This window comes from Pelecanus crispus, chromosome 20, assembly GCF_030463565.1.
Source record: "Pelecanus crispus isolate bPelCri1 chromosome 20, bPelCri1.pri, whole genome shotgun sequence".
Classification (NCBI taxonomy): domain Eukaryota; kingdom Metazoa; phylum Chordata; class Aves; order Pelecaniformes; family Pelecanidae; genus Pelecanus; species Pelecanus crispus.
This window is the reverse complement of record NC_134662.1, coordinates 4,020,454-4,035,998: the sequence shown is the minus strand read 5'-3', so window position 1 is coordinate 4,035,998 and position 15,545 is coordinate 4,020,454. Positions and strand designations below refer to the sequence as shown.

Genomic DNA, 15,545 nt, shown 5'->3' with positions numbered 1-15,545 from the left:
CCCAGGTTTGGCACGAAGCCGGCCCGCGCGGCTGGAAGGGGAGGCTGCTGCTTTGCTGCTGGGTCCTGGGGGCTGCCGACCTGCTGGCCCCTGGCCGGGGGTGGGTGAAGTCCCAGGAGCTGGCTGGGACCGGGCTGGGGACGGGGACGGAGCTGCTGGGACCCCAGCACAGCTCGGGGGGCACCTGTGGGACCTGCGTGTCTGAGCTCACTCCTCGAGCTCATTGCATGGGGCCAATTTCCCCTCCTGGGGTGCTGAGGGTCTCACCAGAAACACCCGACCTCGCTGCTGGCCCTGCCACATCCCTCACAGGGGGAAACTGAGGCACGGGCAGGTCCCAGGCCTCCCCCGGCGGCTGCCCAGCTCTCCAGGGCTCGCAGCCGCTCCCGTCGCCGGGGCTGCTGGGGCGCCCGGCTGCTCCCCGCGCTTGGCGTGGTGCGTGTCTCGGGTTCATCGCTCCCAACGCAGCGCTGACCTGGAGGGGCTTGCAGAGCTTGTGCCCTGTTTTGCTGCTTTTGGTTTAGAGAAGAATGAGATTTGAGGGCTTTGCTCCGGAAAGGAGCTTTGCTGCAGGAACGCCGGGCTGGCTCCTGCCAGCACCCGGAGCTCAGCCGTGTGCCCGGCGCTTTGCCCGGTGTGTGATAAGCCCCGAGCCAGAGGGAAGTGAGAGCCCTGACCGTCACCCCCAGCTTGGTGCTGACCCCCCGCTGCTGTCACCCACAGCTGGACCTGAGTGGGGTGCAGAGAACGTGCCCCCTGCACCCCCGCCATGGCCGTGGGCACCCAGCTGGGGCTGCTGCTCTGGAAGAACTTCACCTACCGCCGGCGGCAGCGGGTGAGCGGGTACCCGGGGCAGGAGGGTGCCCGGAGCCGCTGGGTCTTGGCGCAGGGGCAGGCAGAGCCATGGGGACCCCCCCTATCATGGGTCTCCCCCCAGATCCAGCTAGCCATCGAGCTCCTGTGGCCCCTCTTCCTCTTCTTCATCTTGATCTCGGTGCGGCAATCCCACCCACCCTTCAAGCAGCATGAGTGTGAGTGTTCCCCTTCATGGGGCAGCCCCCCCTTCATGGGGCAGCCCTCCCCATGGGGCAGCCCCCCCTTCATGGGGCAGCCCTCCCCATGGGGCAGCCGGCCTCCCCGTGCCTGCCGGGGACCCCCCTTGCATGGGAGCCCTGGGGTGGCACTGGGGGAGGCAGCCCTGGGAGGCGGACATGAGCCAGGGGCTCGCTGGCATCTCCCTGCCCAGGTGTGTGCGTGGCCCTGGGGGTCCCGTGCTGCCCCCCCGGACCCTCCTCTCCCTCTCCCACAGGCCACTTCCCCAATAAGGCCCTGCCCTCGGCCGGGACCCTGCCCTGGCTGCAGGGCATCATCTGCAACATGAACAACCCCTGCTTTCGGCACCCGACGGCGGGAGAGGCCCCCGGCGTGGTGGGCAACTTCGACGGCTCCATGTGAGCGGCGGGGGGCTGCGGGGCCTGGCCGGGCAGCGGGGCCGGGGTCTCACCGCCCGCCCCGCGTCCCCCCAGCCTCTCCGGCGTGCTGGCCGAAACCCGCCAGGTCCTGCTCCACACCAACGGGCAGCGGCTCCTGCGCAGCTTCGCCCAGCTCCTGCCTGCCCTGCGCCAGCTCCGGGCGAGCGGGGCTCAGCGGAGGGGTGAGCACCGGGAGCAGGGGGGTGCCAGGGGAGCGAGACCCCCCCATGGCTGACCCCTACCCCCCCCAGCCCTGCCGGTGAGGGACTACCTGAGAGAGGACGAGACGTTCTCGCGGTTCCTCCGGACCAACACATCTCTTCCCCCCGCGCTGGTGGACGAGCTGATGGGGGCTCGGCTCAGCCCCCGCATCGTGAGTGTCGGCTCAGCGCCTGCTCCCGGTGCCCGCGGCGCTGGGGGCTGCGGCGTGACCGGCCCTCTCCCGCCAGCTCTCCCTGGCTGGCACCCGCCTCCCGCTGAAGGCCGTGGTCTGCAACGCCTCGGAGCTGGGGGGCTTCTTGGCGGGGGGCGACGCCGCCTCCACCCAGCGCCTGCAGCGAGGGCTCTGCGCCCTGCCCGGCCCCCAGCTCCGCGCCATGGAGGGCTCCTTCCTCTCCCAGCTCGACCTCCCCCGGCTCCTTGCGGTGAGCCCCCGGCCCGGTGCTGGGACGCATTGGGTGCTGGAAGGCGCCGGGGCAGAGACCCCCGGTCCCCCCGGAGGGGCTGTGAGCCCCCGGCCCGGTGCTGGGACGCACTGGGTGCTGGAAGGCGCCGGGGCAGAGACCCCCGGTCCCCCCGGAGGGGCTGTGAGCCCCCGGCCCGGTGCTGGGACGCACTGGGTGCTGGAAGGCGCCGGGGCAGAGACCCCCGGTCCCCCCGGAGGGGCTGTGAGCCCCCGGCCCGGTGCTGGGACGCACTGGGTGCTGGAAGGCGCCGGGGCAGAGACCCCCGGTCCCCCCGGAGGGGCTGTGAGCCCCCGGCCCGGTGCTGGGACGCACTGGGTGCTGGAAAGCACCGGGGCAGAGACCCCCGGTCCCCCCGGAGGGGCTGTGAGCCCCCGGCCCGGTGCTGGGACGCACTGGGTGCTGGAAAGCACCGGGGCAGAGACCTCTGGCCCCCCCGGAGGGGCTGTGACCCACTTCCCATGCTCCCCTTGCAGGAACAGCTAAGCTCGGAGGCGGGCGGCATCACCAGCACCGTGGAAGTTTTGGGCACCTTCCTGCGGGATGCAGCATCCCTGATGGAGCAGGTAGCACCCCGCTCCCCTGCCCCCCCCCATGCAAGTGCCCTCCCACCCTCCCCCGTGCACCCCAGCGGTGCCCCGCTCCCCACAGTGCCCCTGGGCATCCCTGTCCCCCACAGCTCCGCTCTGCTCCCCATCCCGCTCTCCCCAGGTCTCCACCATGACCAGCCTCGCCAAGCTGCGGCAGGAGCTCGGGGTGCTGACGGCCCCCAACGCCAGCGCCTCCGGCTTGGGCGCCTTCAGGGCCCTGTCGCGCATCGCCTGCGGGCACCCCGAGGGCGGGGGGCTCAGGGTCCCCTCCCTCAACTGGTATGAGGACAGCGATGTCAAAGCCTTCCTGGACCGCAACAGCTCGGAGCAGAGAGCCACGGCCCCGGGCAGCGCCAGCAGTGAGCGGGCTGGGCTTTGGGGGTGCTCAGCCAGGGGCTTGCTGGGCACGGCCCCCCGGGGCTGCCCGGGAGGTGGCGGGGGGCCGGTGGCGAGGGGCCGGTGGCGAGGGCTTGGTTCTGCCCCTGCCCAGGTCCCTTCTGCCGAGAGCTGGTCCGCAGCCTGGAGTCCAGCCCCCTTTCGCAGATCTTCTGGCGGGGCATCAAGCCCCTCTTCATGGGTAAGATCCTGTACACGCCGCCCGGCCCCGGCCCCGACAGCATCATGGCCGAGGTGAGTGGGGGGCTCTGGGGGGACTGGGGGGGGTCTCACCCCGTCTCTGCCTCACCCCCCTGCCCCATGCAGGTGAACCGGACCTTCCGGGAGCTGGCGGTGCTGGGGGAGCTGGGGGGTGCCTGGCGGGAGCTGGGACCCCGCGTCTACGCCTTCCTCAACAGCAGCCTGGAGATGCAGGTCCTCCGGGTGCGTGACCCCCAGACCCTCTCGCCATCGGTGACCGGGCTGCGGTGGGGTGCGGGATGGGGGTGCGGTGGGGTGCAGCCGGGGCTCCTGGCCAGGAGCAGGGTGGGATGCAGCCAGGAGCGCGGTGGGCTGCATCGCCCCGCGGTACCCTGGTGCTTTGCAGGAGCTGCTGCTGGCCCCGGGGACAGCCCAGCTCCTGGACGGGTTCCTCAAGGGCACCTCCTGGAAGCTGCCGGCGCTGGCTGGGTTCCTGGCGGGGCCGGCGGCGGGGCCGGGGCTCACCTGGCACCAGGTGTACGCCGACGCCGACACGGTCCTGAGCGCGCTGTCGCAGTTCATGGAGGTGCGTGTCACCCCAGCTCCCGGGCGGGCTGGCTCCCCGAGCCCCGCTGAGCCCTGCCTGCCCTGCCTGCAGTGTGTCTGCCTGGACAAGATCGAGGCGGTGGCCACCGAGGAGCAGCTGGTGGCCCGGGCTCTGGAGCTGCTGGAGGAGCAGCAGTTTTGGGCAGCTGTGGTCTTCCAGCCCCCCACCAACGCCACGGGCCCCACGCTACCCCCCCACATCCGCTACAAGATCCGCATGGACATCGACGATGTCACAAGGACCAACAAGATCAAGGACAGGTCGGGGGACGCCCTCCCCTTCGGTCTCCACGGCTGCCCGAGCAGCCTGTGCCCATGGTGGGGGGTCCCCGCTCCCAGCACCGTGCTCTGCCCCCAGGTTTTGGGACCCGGGTCCCGCAGCCGACCCCTTCAGCGACCTGCGCTACGTGTGGGGGGGGTTCGTCTACGTGCAGGACCTGGTGGAGCAGGCGGTGGTGCGGGTGCAGACCGGGGCTGCCCCACGGACGGGGGTCTACGTCCAGCAAATGCCCTACCCCTGCTATGTGGATGACGTGTGAGTGGGTGGCAGGGGTGGCCCCGGCCCCCCGGGACCCTCGAGTGACCCGCTGCTGCAGGGGACGGGGCTGAGCACCCTGCAGCATCGCTGCCCTGGGGAGGCTGGCCTGTGACCCGGGTGTCCCCTGCCTGGCAGTGGCCCCGGGGTGTCAGGTCGGAGGTGGAAGGGCCGGTGCCATCTCCCCCAGGTTCCTGCGGGTCCTGAACCGCTCGCTGCCGCTCTTCATGACGCTGGCCTGGATCTACTCGGTGGCCATGATCATCAAGGGGGTGGTGCATGAGAAGGAGACGCGTCTCAAGGAGACCATGAAGACCATGGGGCTGAGCAGCGGGATCCTCTGGCTCAGCTGGTTCCTCAGCAGCTTCATCCCCTTCCTCCTCAGCTCTGCCCTCCTTGTCCTCATCCTCAAGGCAGGTTGCATGGCATGGGGGACAGCGTGGGTGACACAGGGAGGGTTGGGGCTGGGAGCCGGCATGGGGGGCTCTACAGGCTCCAACCTACCTCGATCCGCAGCTGGGAAACATCCTGCCCTACAGCGACCCGGCCGTCATCTTCCTCTTCCTCGGCACCTTCTCGGTGGCCACCATCAGCCAGTGCTTCCTCATCAGCACCTTTTTCCCCCGCGCCAACCTGGCCTCGGCTTGCGGCGGCATCATCTACTTCTCCCTCTACCTGCCCTACGTGCTGTGCGTTGCCTGGCGCGACCACATCACCTTCCCGCTCCGCGTCCTCGTGGTGAGCGGCCGTGGCTGCCCCCTCCTCAATGCCCCCCGTGTGTCCCGGGCGTGCCGGCTGGGGGGCATTGGGGCTGAACCCCCCCGGGCCGGTCTTTCTGCCCATGCCACCGTTCTTGCTGCTGCCAGAGCCTGCTGTCACCGGTGGCCTTCGGCTTCGGCTGCGAGTACTTCTCCCTCTACGAGGAGCAGGGGGTGGGCATCCAGTGGCACAACCTGGGCACCAGTCCCGTGCCAGGAGACCCCTACAACTTCGCCACGGCCATGGGGCTGCTGCTCCTGGATGCCGGCCTCTACAGCCTGGCCACCTGGTACCTCGAGGGTGTCTTCCCAGGTGAGCATGGCCCCCCCCGGCCCCTGGCAACCCCCCCAGCCTCCGCCCAGCTCAGCCCCCATCCGCTGCAGGTCAGTACGGGATCCCCAAGCCCTGGAATTTCCCTTTCCTGAAGAGCTACTGGCTTGGAGAGCCATCCTCAGGCGGGCACCCTCCGTACCCCACCAGCACCCTCGCTGCACCCCAAGGTGAGCCCCTGCCCGCCCCGGAGCCACATGGCCGAAGGGCGGCAGCCACGGAGCTGGGCTCGAGCCCTCCCGCCTGGGCTTTTCCCCCCAGCTGGGGGTCCTGCCCCCCATGGCAGGGGGTCCTGCCCCCAGCGAGGGGTCCTGCTTCCCATGGCAGGGGGTCCTGCCCGGAACATGACCTTCTGGTGGCTTCCAGCACTGGTGGAGGAGCCGCCTGCCCAGCTCCAGCCCGGTGTCTCCATCCGCAACCTGGTGAAGATTTACCACAACAGCAGCCGCGCGGCCGTCAACGGGCTGAGCCTGGACTTTTACGAGGGGCAGATCACCTCCTTCCTGGGCCACAACGGGGCCGGCAAGACCACCACCATGTGAGCTGGAGGGGCTGGGGTCTGGCTGGCGGGGGCTGCCTGGCCATGGCTGGGGACAGGAGCTGAGCCTGGCTCTGCCCTGGTGCCGTCCCGACCTGGGTCCCCATGAGGCCGGGCTCTGAGCACCCCACATAGAACAGGGCACCCCGGCCCCCAGCCCTGCTGGTCCTGCGTTCCCTGACCCCCTTCCCATGCTGGTCGCCCATCCAGGTCCATCCTGACCGGCCTTCTGCCCCCCACCTCCGGCACTGCCTATATCCTGGGCTGGGACATCCGCTCCGATATCGACAGCATCCGCAAAACCATGGGGATGTGTCCCCAGCACAACGTGCTCTTCGACATGTAGGCAGGGGCAGGGCAGGCAGGGGGGAGCAGTGCCGGGGGCTGGTGCAGGCAGGGCTGCCTGCCTCACCCCTGCCCGCCCCAGCCTGACGGTGGAGGAGCACGTCTGGTTCTACGGGCGGCTGAAGGGGCTGTCGGAGGAGCGGGTGAAGACAGAGATGGAGCAGCTGATCCAGGACACGGGGCTGCCCCACAAGCGCCGGGAGCAGACCAGGAACCTTTCGGGTGCGTGTGGGGGGGGCAGGACGAGCACCCAAGTGGGGGTCCATGGCCCCAGCCCACCCCAACGCTGTCCCTGCTGCCCCGCAGGCGGGATGCAGCGGAAGCTCTCGGTGGCCATCGCCTTCGTGGGTGGCTCCCAGGTGGTCATCCTGGACGAGCCCACAGCCGGCGTCGACCCCTACTCCCGCCGCAGCATCTGGGAGCTGCTGCTCAAGTACCGCAAAGGTCAGGGCTGGGGGAGGGAGAGAGGGGACCCCGCTTCCCTGTCTGTGCATCTGAGCCCCCCAGCCATGGAGAACCGGCAGTGGGGCCCGTGGGGCGAGCAGGGAGACATGCTGGTGGGGAGATGCCCACAAAGCGGGGGGGTCCAACAAGGGGGTCCAGCGTCCAGCCCGCTGCCTGCCCCCAGGCCGCACCATCATCCTGTCCACCCACTACATGGACGAGGCGGAGCTGCTGGGGGACCGCACCGCCATCATCTCGCAGGGCCGGCTCTGCTGCTGCGGGTCCCCGCTCTTCCTCAAGGCCAGGCTGGGCACCGGCTACCACCTCACCCTGGTGAAGCGGGAGCAGGTCGGGACGGGCGGCAGCACCGTCACCGTCCCCGGCACCACCAAAAAGGTGGGTCCCTCAGCCCCGCCGAGCATCAGCCAAAAGGGTGGCCAGTGCCTCCATCCTGGGTGTCGGGGGAGCGCTGAGCCCCAGGCTTGGGGCCAGATCCTGCCGCAGGGTGCCAGGCTGCAGCCACCCTTTCCCGCAGGACGGCAGCGACTCGGAGCACAGCAGCGACACGGGCTTGGGCAGTGAGAGGGGCAGCGAGGCCAGTGCCGTGGGTGAGGGTCCCGTCCCTCCCTGTGCCCTCAGCAGCATCACCCCCCGGTGCTCCCCACATGTCCCCCATCACCTGTGGGCACATTCAGCCCTGCCGCTGGCTCTTGTGCCCCCTGCACCCCTGCAAACCCCCCCAAGGACCCCCAGACCGGGGTGCAGGGCACATGCCAGCTTTGGCCAGCTTCTGCGCTGGCCACTGGCTCCTGCCCCAGGTTTCCAGCCCTCCCCTGTCACCCCAGATGTGGCCCAGCTGTCGGCACTGATCCAGAAGCTGGTCCCCGGCTCCCAGCTGGTGGAGGACATCGGGCACGAGGTGCTCTTCGTCCTGCCCTACAGCGGGGCCAAGGATGGGGCCTTCGGGGACCTCTTCCGTGAGCTGGACGCCCACCTCGGGGAACTGGGCATCTCCAGCTACGGCATATCCGACACCACCCTGGAAGAGGTACCCGGAGGAGCTGCGGCTCCTGGGGAGCCCACCCTCCCTGCCTGCAGCCTGGGGGATTTGCCTCGCCGGGGTGGTGGGCGCTGGTGGCTGTGTTTAATGCCAGCCCCCTCCCGCCCTCAGATCTTTCTGAAGGTGGCCCAGGACATGGGGGTGGATGCTGACTCGGCAGGTAAAATGCCTCGATGCTGGCTGGAGCTGAGCTTCAGGGTGCCGGGGTGGGGTGGGGGGGCCGGGGGGAGGTCCTCGGCAGCCCGGAGCAGAGGGGTGCGGGTGTCCCCAGCACCCTGTGTGGCCCTTGCCCTGCCCAGGGCTGGGGTCCCTGCTGGGAGCACCCACGGATGCAGGGAGGTGTCACAGGCTGTGGCCTCAGTCCCACCCTGCTGCTCTCATCCGCATTTTGTCAGGCACCAGGAGAGGAGCGGCCCCCGGTGAGGGGGGGGGCGCGGAAGCAGCCGACGGGGAGCTGGGTAAGAAGGAGGGGGCTGAGACCTGGGACCCCCAAGCTGCCCAGCCCCGGGGTGCCTCCTGCCTTCACCCCCTGGGCTGGGGCCGTGGCACATGTCCATCCGGGCACGCGTCCATCCAAGCAGGCATCCCTTCGGGCACGCATCCCTTTGGGCACGTGTCCCTTCGGGCATGCATCCCTTCGGACAGACAGCGGGCAGGGGGAGGCTCGGGGACACTCGTGCAGCATCACTCCCACCCAGCCTCAGGGCATCCCCCGGGGCGCTGCGCAGGGCGAGGAGCAGGGGCTGTGGCAGGTTTAGGGGAGCCTGGCTCTGTGCAGGCATTGGGATGGGACTTGAAATCGCAGGGGATGTATCCAGACCCCTTCTTCTGGAGATAGAGCTGGCGTAGGGGCAGCTGCGGGTGTCTGGGGGGGCTGTGATAGTTTGGGGAGCTGGCTCTGCCCTGGGTTGGTGCTAACCCCAGAGGGGCAGGCGCCGGCGTGGCTATAACCACTCTTTCCTCTTCTTTACACTGAGCCCAAGGAGCCCGGCAAGGTAGGAGCTGGGGACTGGGGGGGCTGGGGGGCTCCTGTCGCATCCCTGCATTCAGCGCCCTGTCCCCGCCGGGGTGGGGGGACGCCTCTGCCAGCACACCGACCCCCCGCGCACCACCCGGCACGAGCCCCTGCCCCTCGCCACGGGCTCTGCCAGCGCCGGGGCCAGACCCATCTCTGCCCTTGCAGCAGAGGAGCCCCAGGAGACGGACCTGCTGCGTGGGGTGGGCGGGCAGGCCTGCGGCAGGGTGAGGGGCTGGGCGCTCACCCGCCAGCAGCTCCGCGCCCTCTTCGTCAAGAGGATGCTCCATGCCCGACGCAGCACCCGGGGCTTCTTCGCGCAGGTACGGCTGGGGGACGGGGATGGGACGGCGACGTGATGTGGAGGGTGGGGAGGGGATGGGGCAGGAGGGTGCGGAGCCGGCCCTGACCCCTGGCCCCCGTCAGATCGTCCTGCCCGCCGTCTTCGTCTGCATCGCGCTGCTCTTCAGCCTCATCGTGCCGCCCTTCGGGAAGTACCCACCGCTGCGCCTCGAGCCCTGGATGTACGGGCAGCAGTTCACCTTCTTCAGGTGCGTCACCATCCCTGTGGCCCCCATTCCCGCGTCCCCCATCCCCTGCTGCCGCCAGCTCACTCCCACCTCTCCCGGCAGCAACGATGCCCCGGGGGACCCCGACACGGCTCGGCTGCTGGGCGCGCTCCTGGCTGAGCCGGGTTTCGGCACCAAGTGCATGAAGGATGCTGGGGAGGCGTGAGTGCCTGCACCCTGCGGGGCCGGGGGGCCGGAGGGGCTGGGAGGGGGCAGCTTGGGCTCAGCCCCCGCCTCGGTGCCTGCCTCTCCCCCGGGAGCAGCCGGTGCCGTGCCACGGGACCCCCCTAGCCATCCCCACGGCGGGGGGGCGATGGCAGCCGCAGGCAGAGGCGGGTACCTCGCACCAGGCTGGTAACCAGGGTCTCTCTCCCCCCGTGGTGCCGGGTGCCCAGGACGGGGCCATGCCCCCCAGCTTCCCACCCTGACGGCTTCTCAGCCCCCCCGGCCCCCCCAGCCTTGCTGGAAGCGCTGCGGCGTGGGAACTGGACGCAGGCCGAGCCGTCCCCCCCCTGCCAGTGCAGCGGGCCGGGGGCTCGCAGGATGCTGCCCGACTGTCCCGAGGGGGCTGGGGGGCTCCCGCCGCCCCAGGTAAACCCCAGCCCACAGCGGGGCCAGCGCGGCACTGGGGCACCGGCGCTGCTGGGTGCGGGTGCAGGTGATGCTCCGTGTGTCCGTCCAACTTGTCTGTCTGTCCCCCCAGGTGCGAAGAGGCACAGGCGATGTCCTGCAGAACCTGACAGGCAGGAACATCTCTGACTACTTGGTGAAGACCTACCCCCAGATCATCCGCCAAGGGTGAGTGCTGGGGCCGGGGACACCCCGGGGACACCCCAGGGACACCCTGGGGACACCGCGGGGAAGACGGGGCAGGGCTTTGGCACAAGGTGCCACCACGCTGGAAGCAGGGAGGGACGCTGGGGACCAAACCCAGCCAGGGCTGGAGGCAGCAAGGGCACCACAGGGTAAGGGGGAAGCACTGGGGGGCTTGTAGCCGGGTGGGCAGGTGCTGCCGTAACGTCTCCGTGGGGGTATTTCTCTCCCCCCCCATTTCTTTCAGGCTGAGGAACAAGAAGTGGGTGAACGAGCAGAGGTGAGCCTGGGGAGGGGCTGGGGTCTCGCGCAGATGGGGGGGAAGGAGCAGGGGTCGGGCAGAGCCTGAGCAGTCCACGGGCAGAGTCCTCATCTGGGCAAGCTCAGCCCTTCGCTGCGTGCCCCTCACCGTGGCGTCTGGGCGGGTGAGGTGCCCAGGGCAGGGTGGAGGGGCTGGGAGGGTTTCCAGAGGATGGCAGGTTTGGAGGTGCCCGTCTCTCCCCCTCCAGGTACGGTGGCTTTTCTCTGGGCGCTGGTGGCTCCCAGGCCCTGCCGTCAGCAGCGGAGGTGGACGAGGCGGTGCTGGAGCTCCGGGCACTGTTCAACGTCACCCCGGTACGGCCGGGCCTCTGCCCCCACCCCGGCTCAGCTCCGGCATCCCAGTGCTGGGAGGGTGCTGGCCTGAGCCCGCTCCTCACCCTGTGTTCCCACACCCAGGGCAGCCCCTCGGACCGGCTCCTGGACAACCTCAGCCGCTTCATCGAGGGCTTGGATGCTCGCAGGAACATCAAGGTGCGCCCAGCCCCGGGGCTGGGGGTCCTGCAGGGGCCAGAGCTGGGAGGTAGCAGGGGATGCAGCACCCGGGTCCCTATCTGGGGTTGGAGCAGCTCGAGAAGCACCGAGCCCAGCCGGGGCTGGAGGGGAGCGGGAGCCCGGCGGGGAGCCCGGTGCTGCGGTGCAGCTAGTGGCAGTGCCGGGGTGGGTGCTGGGGTGGCAGGGGGGCTCTGAGCCGCCGGGCCTCCCTGGGCTGCAGGTCTGGTTCAACAACAAGGGCTGGCACGCCATGGTCTCCTTCCTCAACGTGGCCAGCAACGGGCTGCTGCGTGCCCGGCTGCCCGCCGGGACCGACCCCACGTTCTACGGCATCACAGCCACCAACCACCCCCTCAACCTCACCAAGGAGCAGCTCTCAGAGGCCGCCCTGTGAGTGCCGGGGACAGGGGTCCCGCAGGTCCCCCCCCATCCCTGGCTGAGCCCTTTCCTCCATGGTAGGATGGCCACCTCGGTGGACGTGCTGGTCTCCATCTGCGTGATCTTCGCCATGTCCTTCGTCCCGGCCAGCTTCGTGCTCTTCCTCATCGAGGAGCGGGTCAGCAAGGCCAAGCACTTGCAGTTTGTCAGCGGGATGAAGCCCATCACCTACTGGCTGGGCAACTTCGCCTGGGACATGGTGCAGGACAGGGACAGGGCTGGGGTACAGCTCCCGGGCGGGCCAGGTCCCATTTGTGACCCTCCCCGCTCTGGCTTCTCTGTGTCCACAGTGCAACTACCTGGTCCCTGCGCTGCTGGTCATCCTCATCTTCCTCTGCTTCCAGCAGAAGTCCTACGTGTCCTCCGCCAACCTGCCCTCCCTGGTCCTGCTGCTGCTGCTCTACGGGTGAAGGGCCAGCGGAGCCCAGCCGGGGCTCAGCCCCCCCAGGGCTGGACCCTGGGGAAGCGGGGGGCACAGGGGGCTCTGAGCGGGGCTGGGGGCAGCCCTGGCTCGGGGGGTTGTGGTGATGGGGGGCGGGTGCTGGCTCGCCCTGCCGTGCCCCCCGGGATGGGACGTGCACCTCAGCCAGCCCCTGCCTCTCTGCCCCTCCAGCTGGTCCATCACCCCCCTGATGTACCCGGCCTCCTTCCTCTTCAGCATCCCCAGCACCGCCTACGTGGCCCTGACGTGCATCAACCTCTTCATCGGCATCAACGGCAGCGTGGCCACCTTCGTGCTGGAGCTCTTCGTGGACCAGGTGAGCCCCCGGGCTGCCCCGGACCCCCATCCCGTCCCTGTGGGGCCGGTGCCAGCTCCCCCACCCCTCTCCTTGCCGCCCCGACAGAACCTCAACAACATCAACCGCGTCCTGAAGAAAGTTTTCCTTGTCTTCCCCCACTTCTGCCTGGGCCGAGGCCTCATTGACATGGTGAAGAACCAGGCAATGGCTGATGCTTTCGAGAGGTTCGGTGAGTCTGGGGGCATCAGGGCTGCTCCCCCTCCCCAAAGCCCGGCCAGCGTGGGGGCCCACCCTGGTGTCCCCCCCTCCTACAGCCCCTCTTGCCGCTTGCAGGGGACAAGCGCTTCGTGTCCCCCCTGTCCTGGGATCTGGCGGGGAAGAACATGTTCGCCATGGCTGTTGAGGGCGTCATCTTCTTCCTCTTCACCCTCCTGCTGCAATACCGCTTCTTCCTGCGGCTTGGGTGAGGACCGGACATGGGGTGGCCGTGGGGTAGCTGTGGGGCAGCCGTGGGGCAGGCAGCCCTGGAAGTGCCCCTGCTGCTGTTGCCCCCAGGCCGCGGGCTCTGCAGCTGCCCTCGCTGGGGGAGGAAGACCAGGACGTGGCCAGGGAGCGGGCGAGGGTGGGCAGCACCCCCCCGCACGGCCACCTCCTGCTGCTGAAGGACCTGACCAAGGTGCGTGCCACGGGGCTGGACCCTGCCCCGTCCCTCGCTGCGGGGCTCCAGCCTCTCCCGTAGCCCCCAGTCCCGCTGGTGGGTGACAGGTGGGGAGCACCCAGGGCCGCCTCGGCTCTGCCGTGCAGGTGTACCGGCGCAGGAAGGCTCCGGCGGTGGACCGGCTCTGCGTGGCCATCCCCCCTGGGGAGGTGAGTGCTGGACAGACGGACGGATGGCATTGCGGCCAGGGCCGGGGCTGCCGTGACCCCGGTCTGCGCCCCGCAGTGCTTCGGCCTCCTGGGGGTGAATGGCGCAGGGAAGACCTCCACCTTCAAGATGCTGACGGGGGACACGGAGGTGACGCTGGGGGAGGCCTGGCTGAAAGGGCACAGGTGGGCGAGACGGAGGGGCCCCACGGCCCACCCGCTGCTCCCCCTCTCCTTGTCCCCGCAGCACGCGTGCTGTTGTCCCTGTCCCCACCCTGTGCTCCTCCTTGCCCTCATCCCTGCAGCGTGCTTGCGCTTGGCTTCATCCTCGTCCCTGCAGCGTGCTCATCCCTATTCCTGCAGCATGCTCAGCCTCGTCCCTTCCCTGGAGCTTGTCCGTGTCCCCACTGGGTGCTCAGCCGTGTCCCCATCCCTGCAGCGTGCTCATCCCTGTGCCCACAGCGTGCTCAGCCTCATCCCTGTCCGTGGAGCTTGTCCCTGTCCCTGCCATGTGCTCAGCTGTGTCCCCACTGGGTGCTCAGCCGTGTCCCCATCCCTGCAGCATGCTCATCCCTATGCCCGCAGCGTGCTCAGCCTCATCCCTGTCCGTGGAGCTTGTCCCTTTCCCCGCTGGGTGCTCAGCCGCGTCCCCACTGGGTGCTCAGCCGCGTCCCCACTGGGTGCTCAGCCGTGTCCCCATCCCTGCAGCGTGCTCATCCCTATTCCCACAGTGTTCTCAGCCTCATCCCTGTCCGTGGAGTTTGTCCCTGTCCCTGCTGGGTGCTCAGCCATGTCCCCGCTGGGTGCTCAGCCATGTCCCCGCTGGGTGCTCAGCCGTGTCCCCGCTGGGTGCTCAGCCGTGTCCCCGCTGGGTGCTCAGCCGTGTCCCTGCTAGGTGCTCAGCCGCGTCCCTGCTGGGTGCTCAGCCGTGTCCCCATCCCTGCAGCGTGCTCATCCCTATTCCCACAGCGTGCTCAGCCTCATCCCTGTCCCTGGAGCTTGTCCCTGTCCCCGCTGGGTGCTCAGCCGTGTCCCCATCCCTGCAGCGTGCTCACCGACCTGCAGTCCGTCCACCAGCACATGGGTTACTGTCCCCAGTTCGACGCTGTCACGGACCTGCTGACGGGGCGGGAGCACCTGGAGTTTTACAGCCGCCTGCGCGGCGTCCCAGAGGAGGAGACCCCCAGGGTAGGGCCCACGCCCCAGCCCCCCCATCCCAGGGGATCCCCATCCTCATCCCCTCCATGCCTGTTGCAGGTGGCTCAGTGGGGCATCGCCAAGCTGGGGCTGGAGCCACACGCAGACCGGCCGGCGGGCAAGTACAGCGGGGGCAACAAGCGCAAGCTCTCCACAGCCATAGCCCTCCTCGGCTCCCCGCCCGTCGTCTTCCTGGTGAGTGGGGGCAGCAGGGGGGTCCCGCGGCAGCACCCGGCCCCTGCCCGGGCTGACGTTGCCACGGGGGCTGCTGCAGGATGAGCCCACGACGGGGATGGACCCACGAGCCCGGCGGTTCCTGTGGGACTGCATCCTCAGCGTCATCCGGGAGGGCAGGTCCGTGGTGCTCACGTCCCACAGGTGAGTCCCCGCTCCCGGGGTCTGCGGCACCCCCGGAGGGGAGCACCCCTCTGCCCACGGGGCACCCCGGAGGGGAGCACCCCTCTGCCCCCGCGGGGCCTCACACCCCCGGCCCCAACAGCATGGAGGAGTGCGAGGCGCTGTGCACCAGGATGGCCATCATGGTCAACGGCCGATTCCGCTGCCTGGGCAGCGTCCAGCACCTCAAGAACAGGTAACGGGACTCGGAGCTCAGGGACGGCTCCGGCAGCGAGGGGCGGCTGCCCTGCGGGGACGGGGACACGGCCGGTCCCTGCAGCAACGCCCTCCTCTCCCGTGCAGGTTTGGGGACGGCTACACGGTGGTGGTGCGGGTGGGCAGCTCCGGGTTAGCGCCGGTGCAGAGCCTGATGCAGCGCCGCTTCCCCGGCATCGTGCTGAAGGAGCGGCACGGGGGGCTGCTGCAGTACCAGCTGCCCGCCCGTGCTGGCTCCCTGGCCAGCATCTTCAGCGTCCTGGCAACCCACCGCGGCCCTTGCCACATCGAGGACTACTCCGTGTCCCAGACCACTCTTGACCAGGTGATGGGGGACGGCAGGGCACGGGGGCCAGGGTCCTGCCGGCGCTGCCCCTCACCCTGCCCTCCCCGCAGGTCTTTGTGCACTTTGCCAGGGAGCAGAGCGATGAGGACCCCGGGGGCTCCACGGCCCCAGGGCAGGATGCGGCCCCGGTGGCCTCCAGCCCCGGGAGGAGGCTGACGCCGTTCCTGGAGGATGACAGCTACCAGGAGAGCACAGTCTGA

The 15,545-nt window shown here is 69.7% G+C and overlaps 1 protein-coding gene across 1 annotated transcript; it reads left to right on the top strand.

The window, feature by feature from the left end:
* Nucleotides 1-769: 769 nt before the first annotated feature.
* On the top strand, nucleotides 770-15,545 carry ABCA7 (ATP binding cassette subfamily A member 7). Its single transcript, XM_075723821.1, has 50 exons — nucleotides 770-835; nucleotides 938-1,031; nucleotides 1,310-1,451; nucleotides 1,527-1,654; nucleotides 1,724-1,845; nucleotides 1,922-2,116; nucleotides 2,632-2,721; nucleotides 2,867-3,101; nucleotides 3,236-3,375; nucleotides 3,448-3,564; nucleotides 3,728-3,907; nucleotides 3,980-4,188; nucleotides 4,286-4,462; nucleotides 4,653-4,875; nucleotides 4,979-5,200; nucleotides 5,329-5,533; nucleotides 5,605-5,721; nucleotides 5,918-6,089; nucleotides 6,300-6,431; nucleotides 6,517-6,656; nucleotides 6,741-6,878; nucleotides 7,063-7,274; nucleotides 7,414-7,486; nucleotides 7,724-7,926; nucleotides 8,050-8,098; nucleotides 8,334-8,396; nucleotides 8,916-8,933; nucleotides 9,122-9,276; nucleotides 9,380-9,504; nucleotides 9,586-9,684; nucleotides 9,918-10,113; nucleotides 10,226-10,320; nucleotides 10,583-10,615; nucleotides 10,845-10,950; nucleotides 11,053-11,127; nucleotides 11,369-11,538; nucleotides 11,608-11,785; nucleotides 11,877-11,992; nucleotides 12,200-12,344; nucleotides 12,432-12,555; nucleotides 12,660-12,789; nucleotides 12,882-13,002; nucleotides 13,131-13,193; nucleotides 13,270-13,376; nucleotides 14,237-14,378; nucleotides 14,448-14,582; nucleotides 14,662-14,765; nucleotides 14,887-14,979; nucleotides 15,087-15,324; nucleotides 15,396-15,545. The coding sequence occupies exons 1-50, from the start codon at nucleotides 770-772 to the stop codon at nucleotides 15,543-15,545; spliced, it is 6,762 nt and encodes a 2,253-aa protein (XP_075579936.1).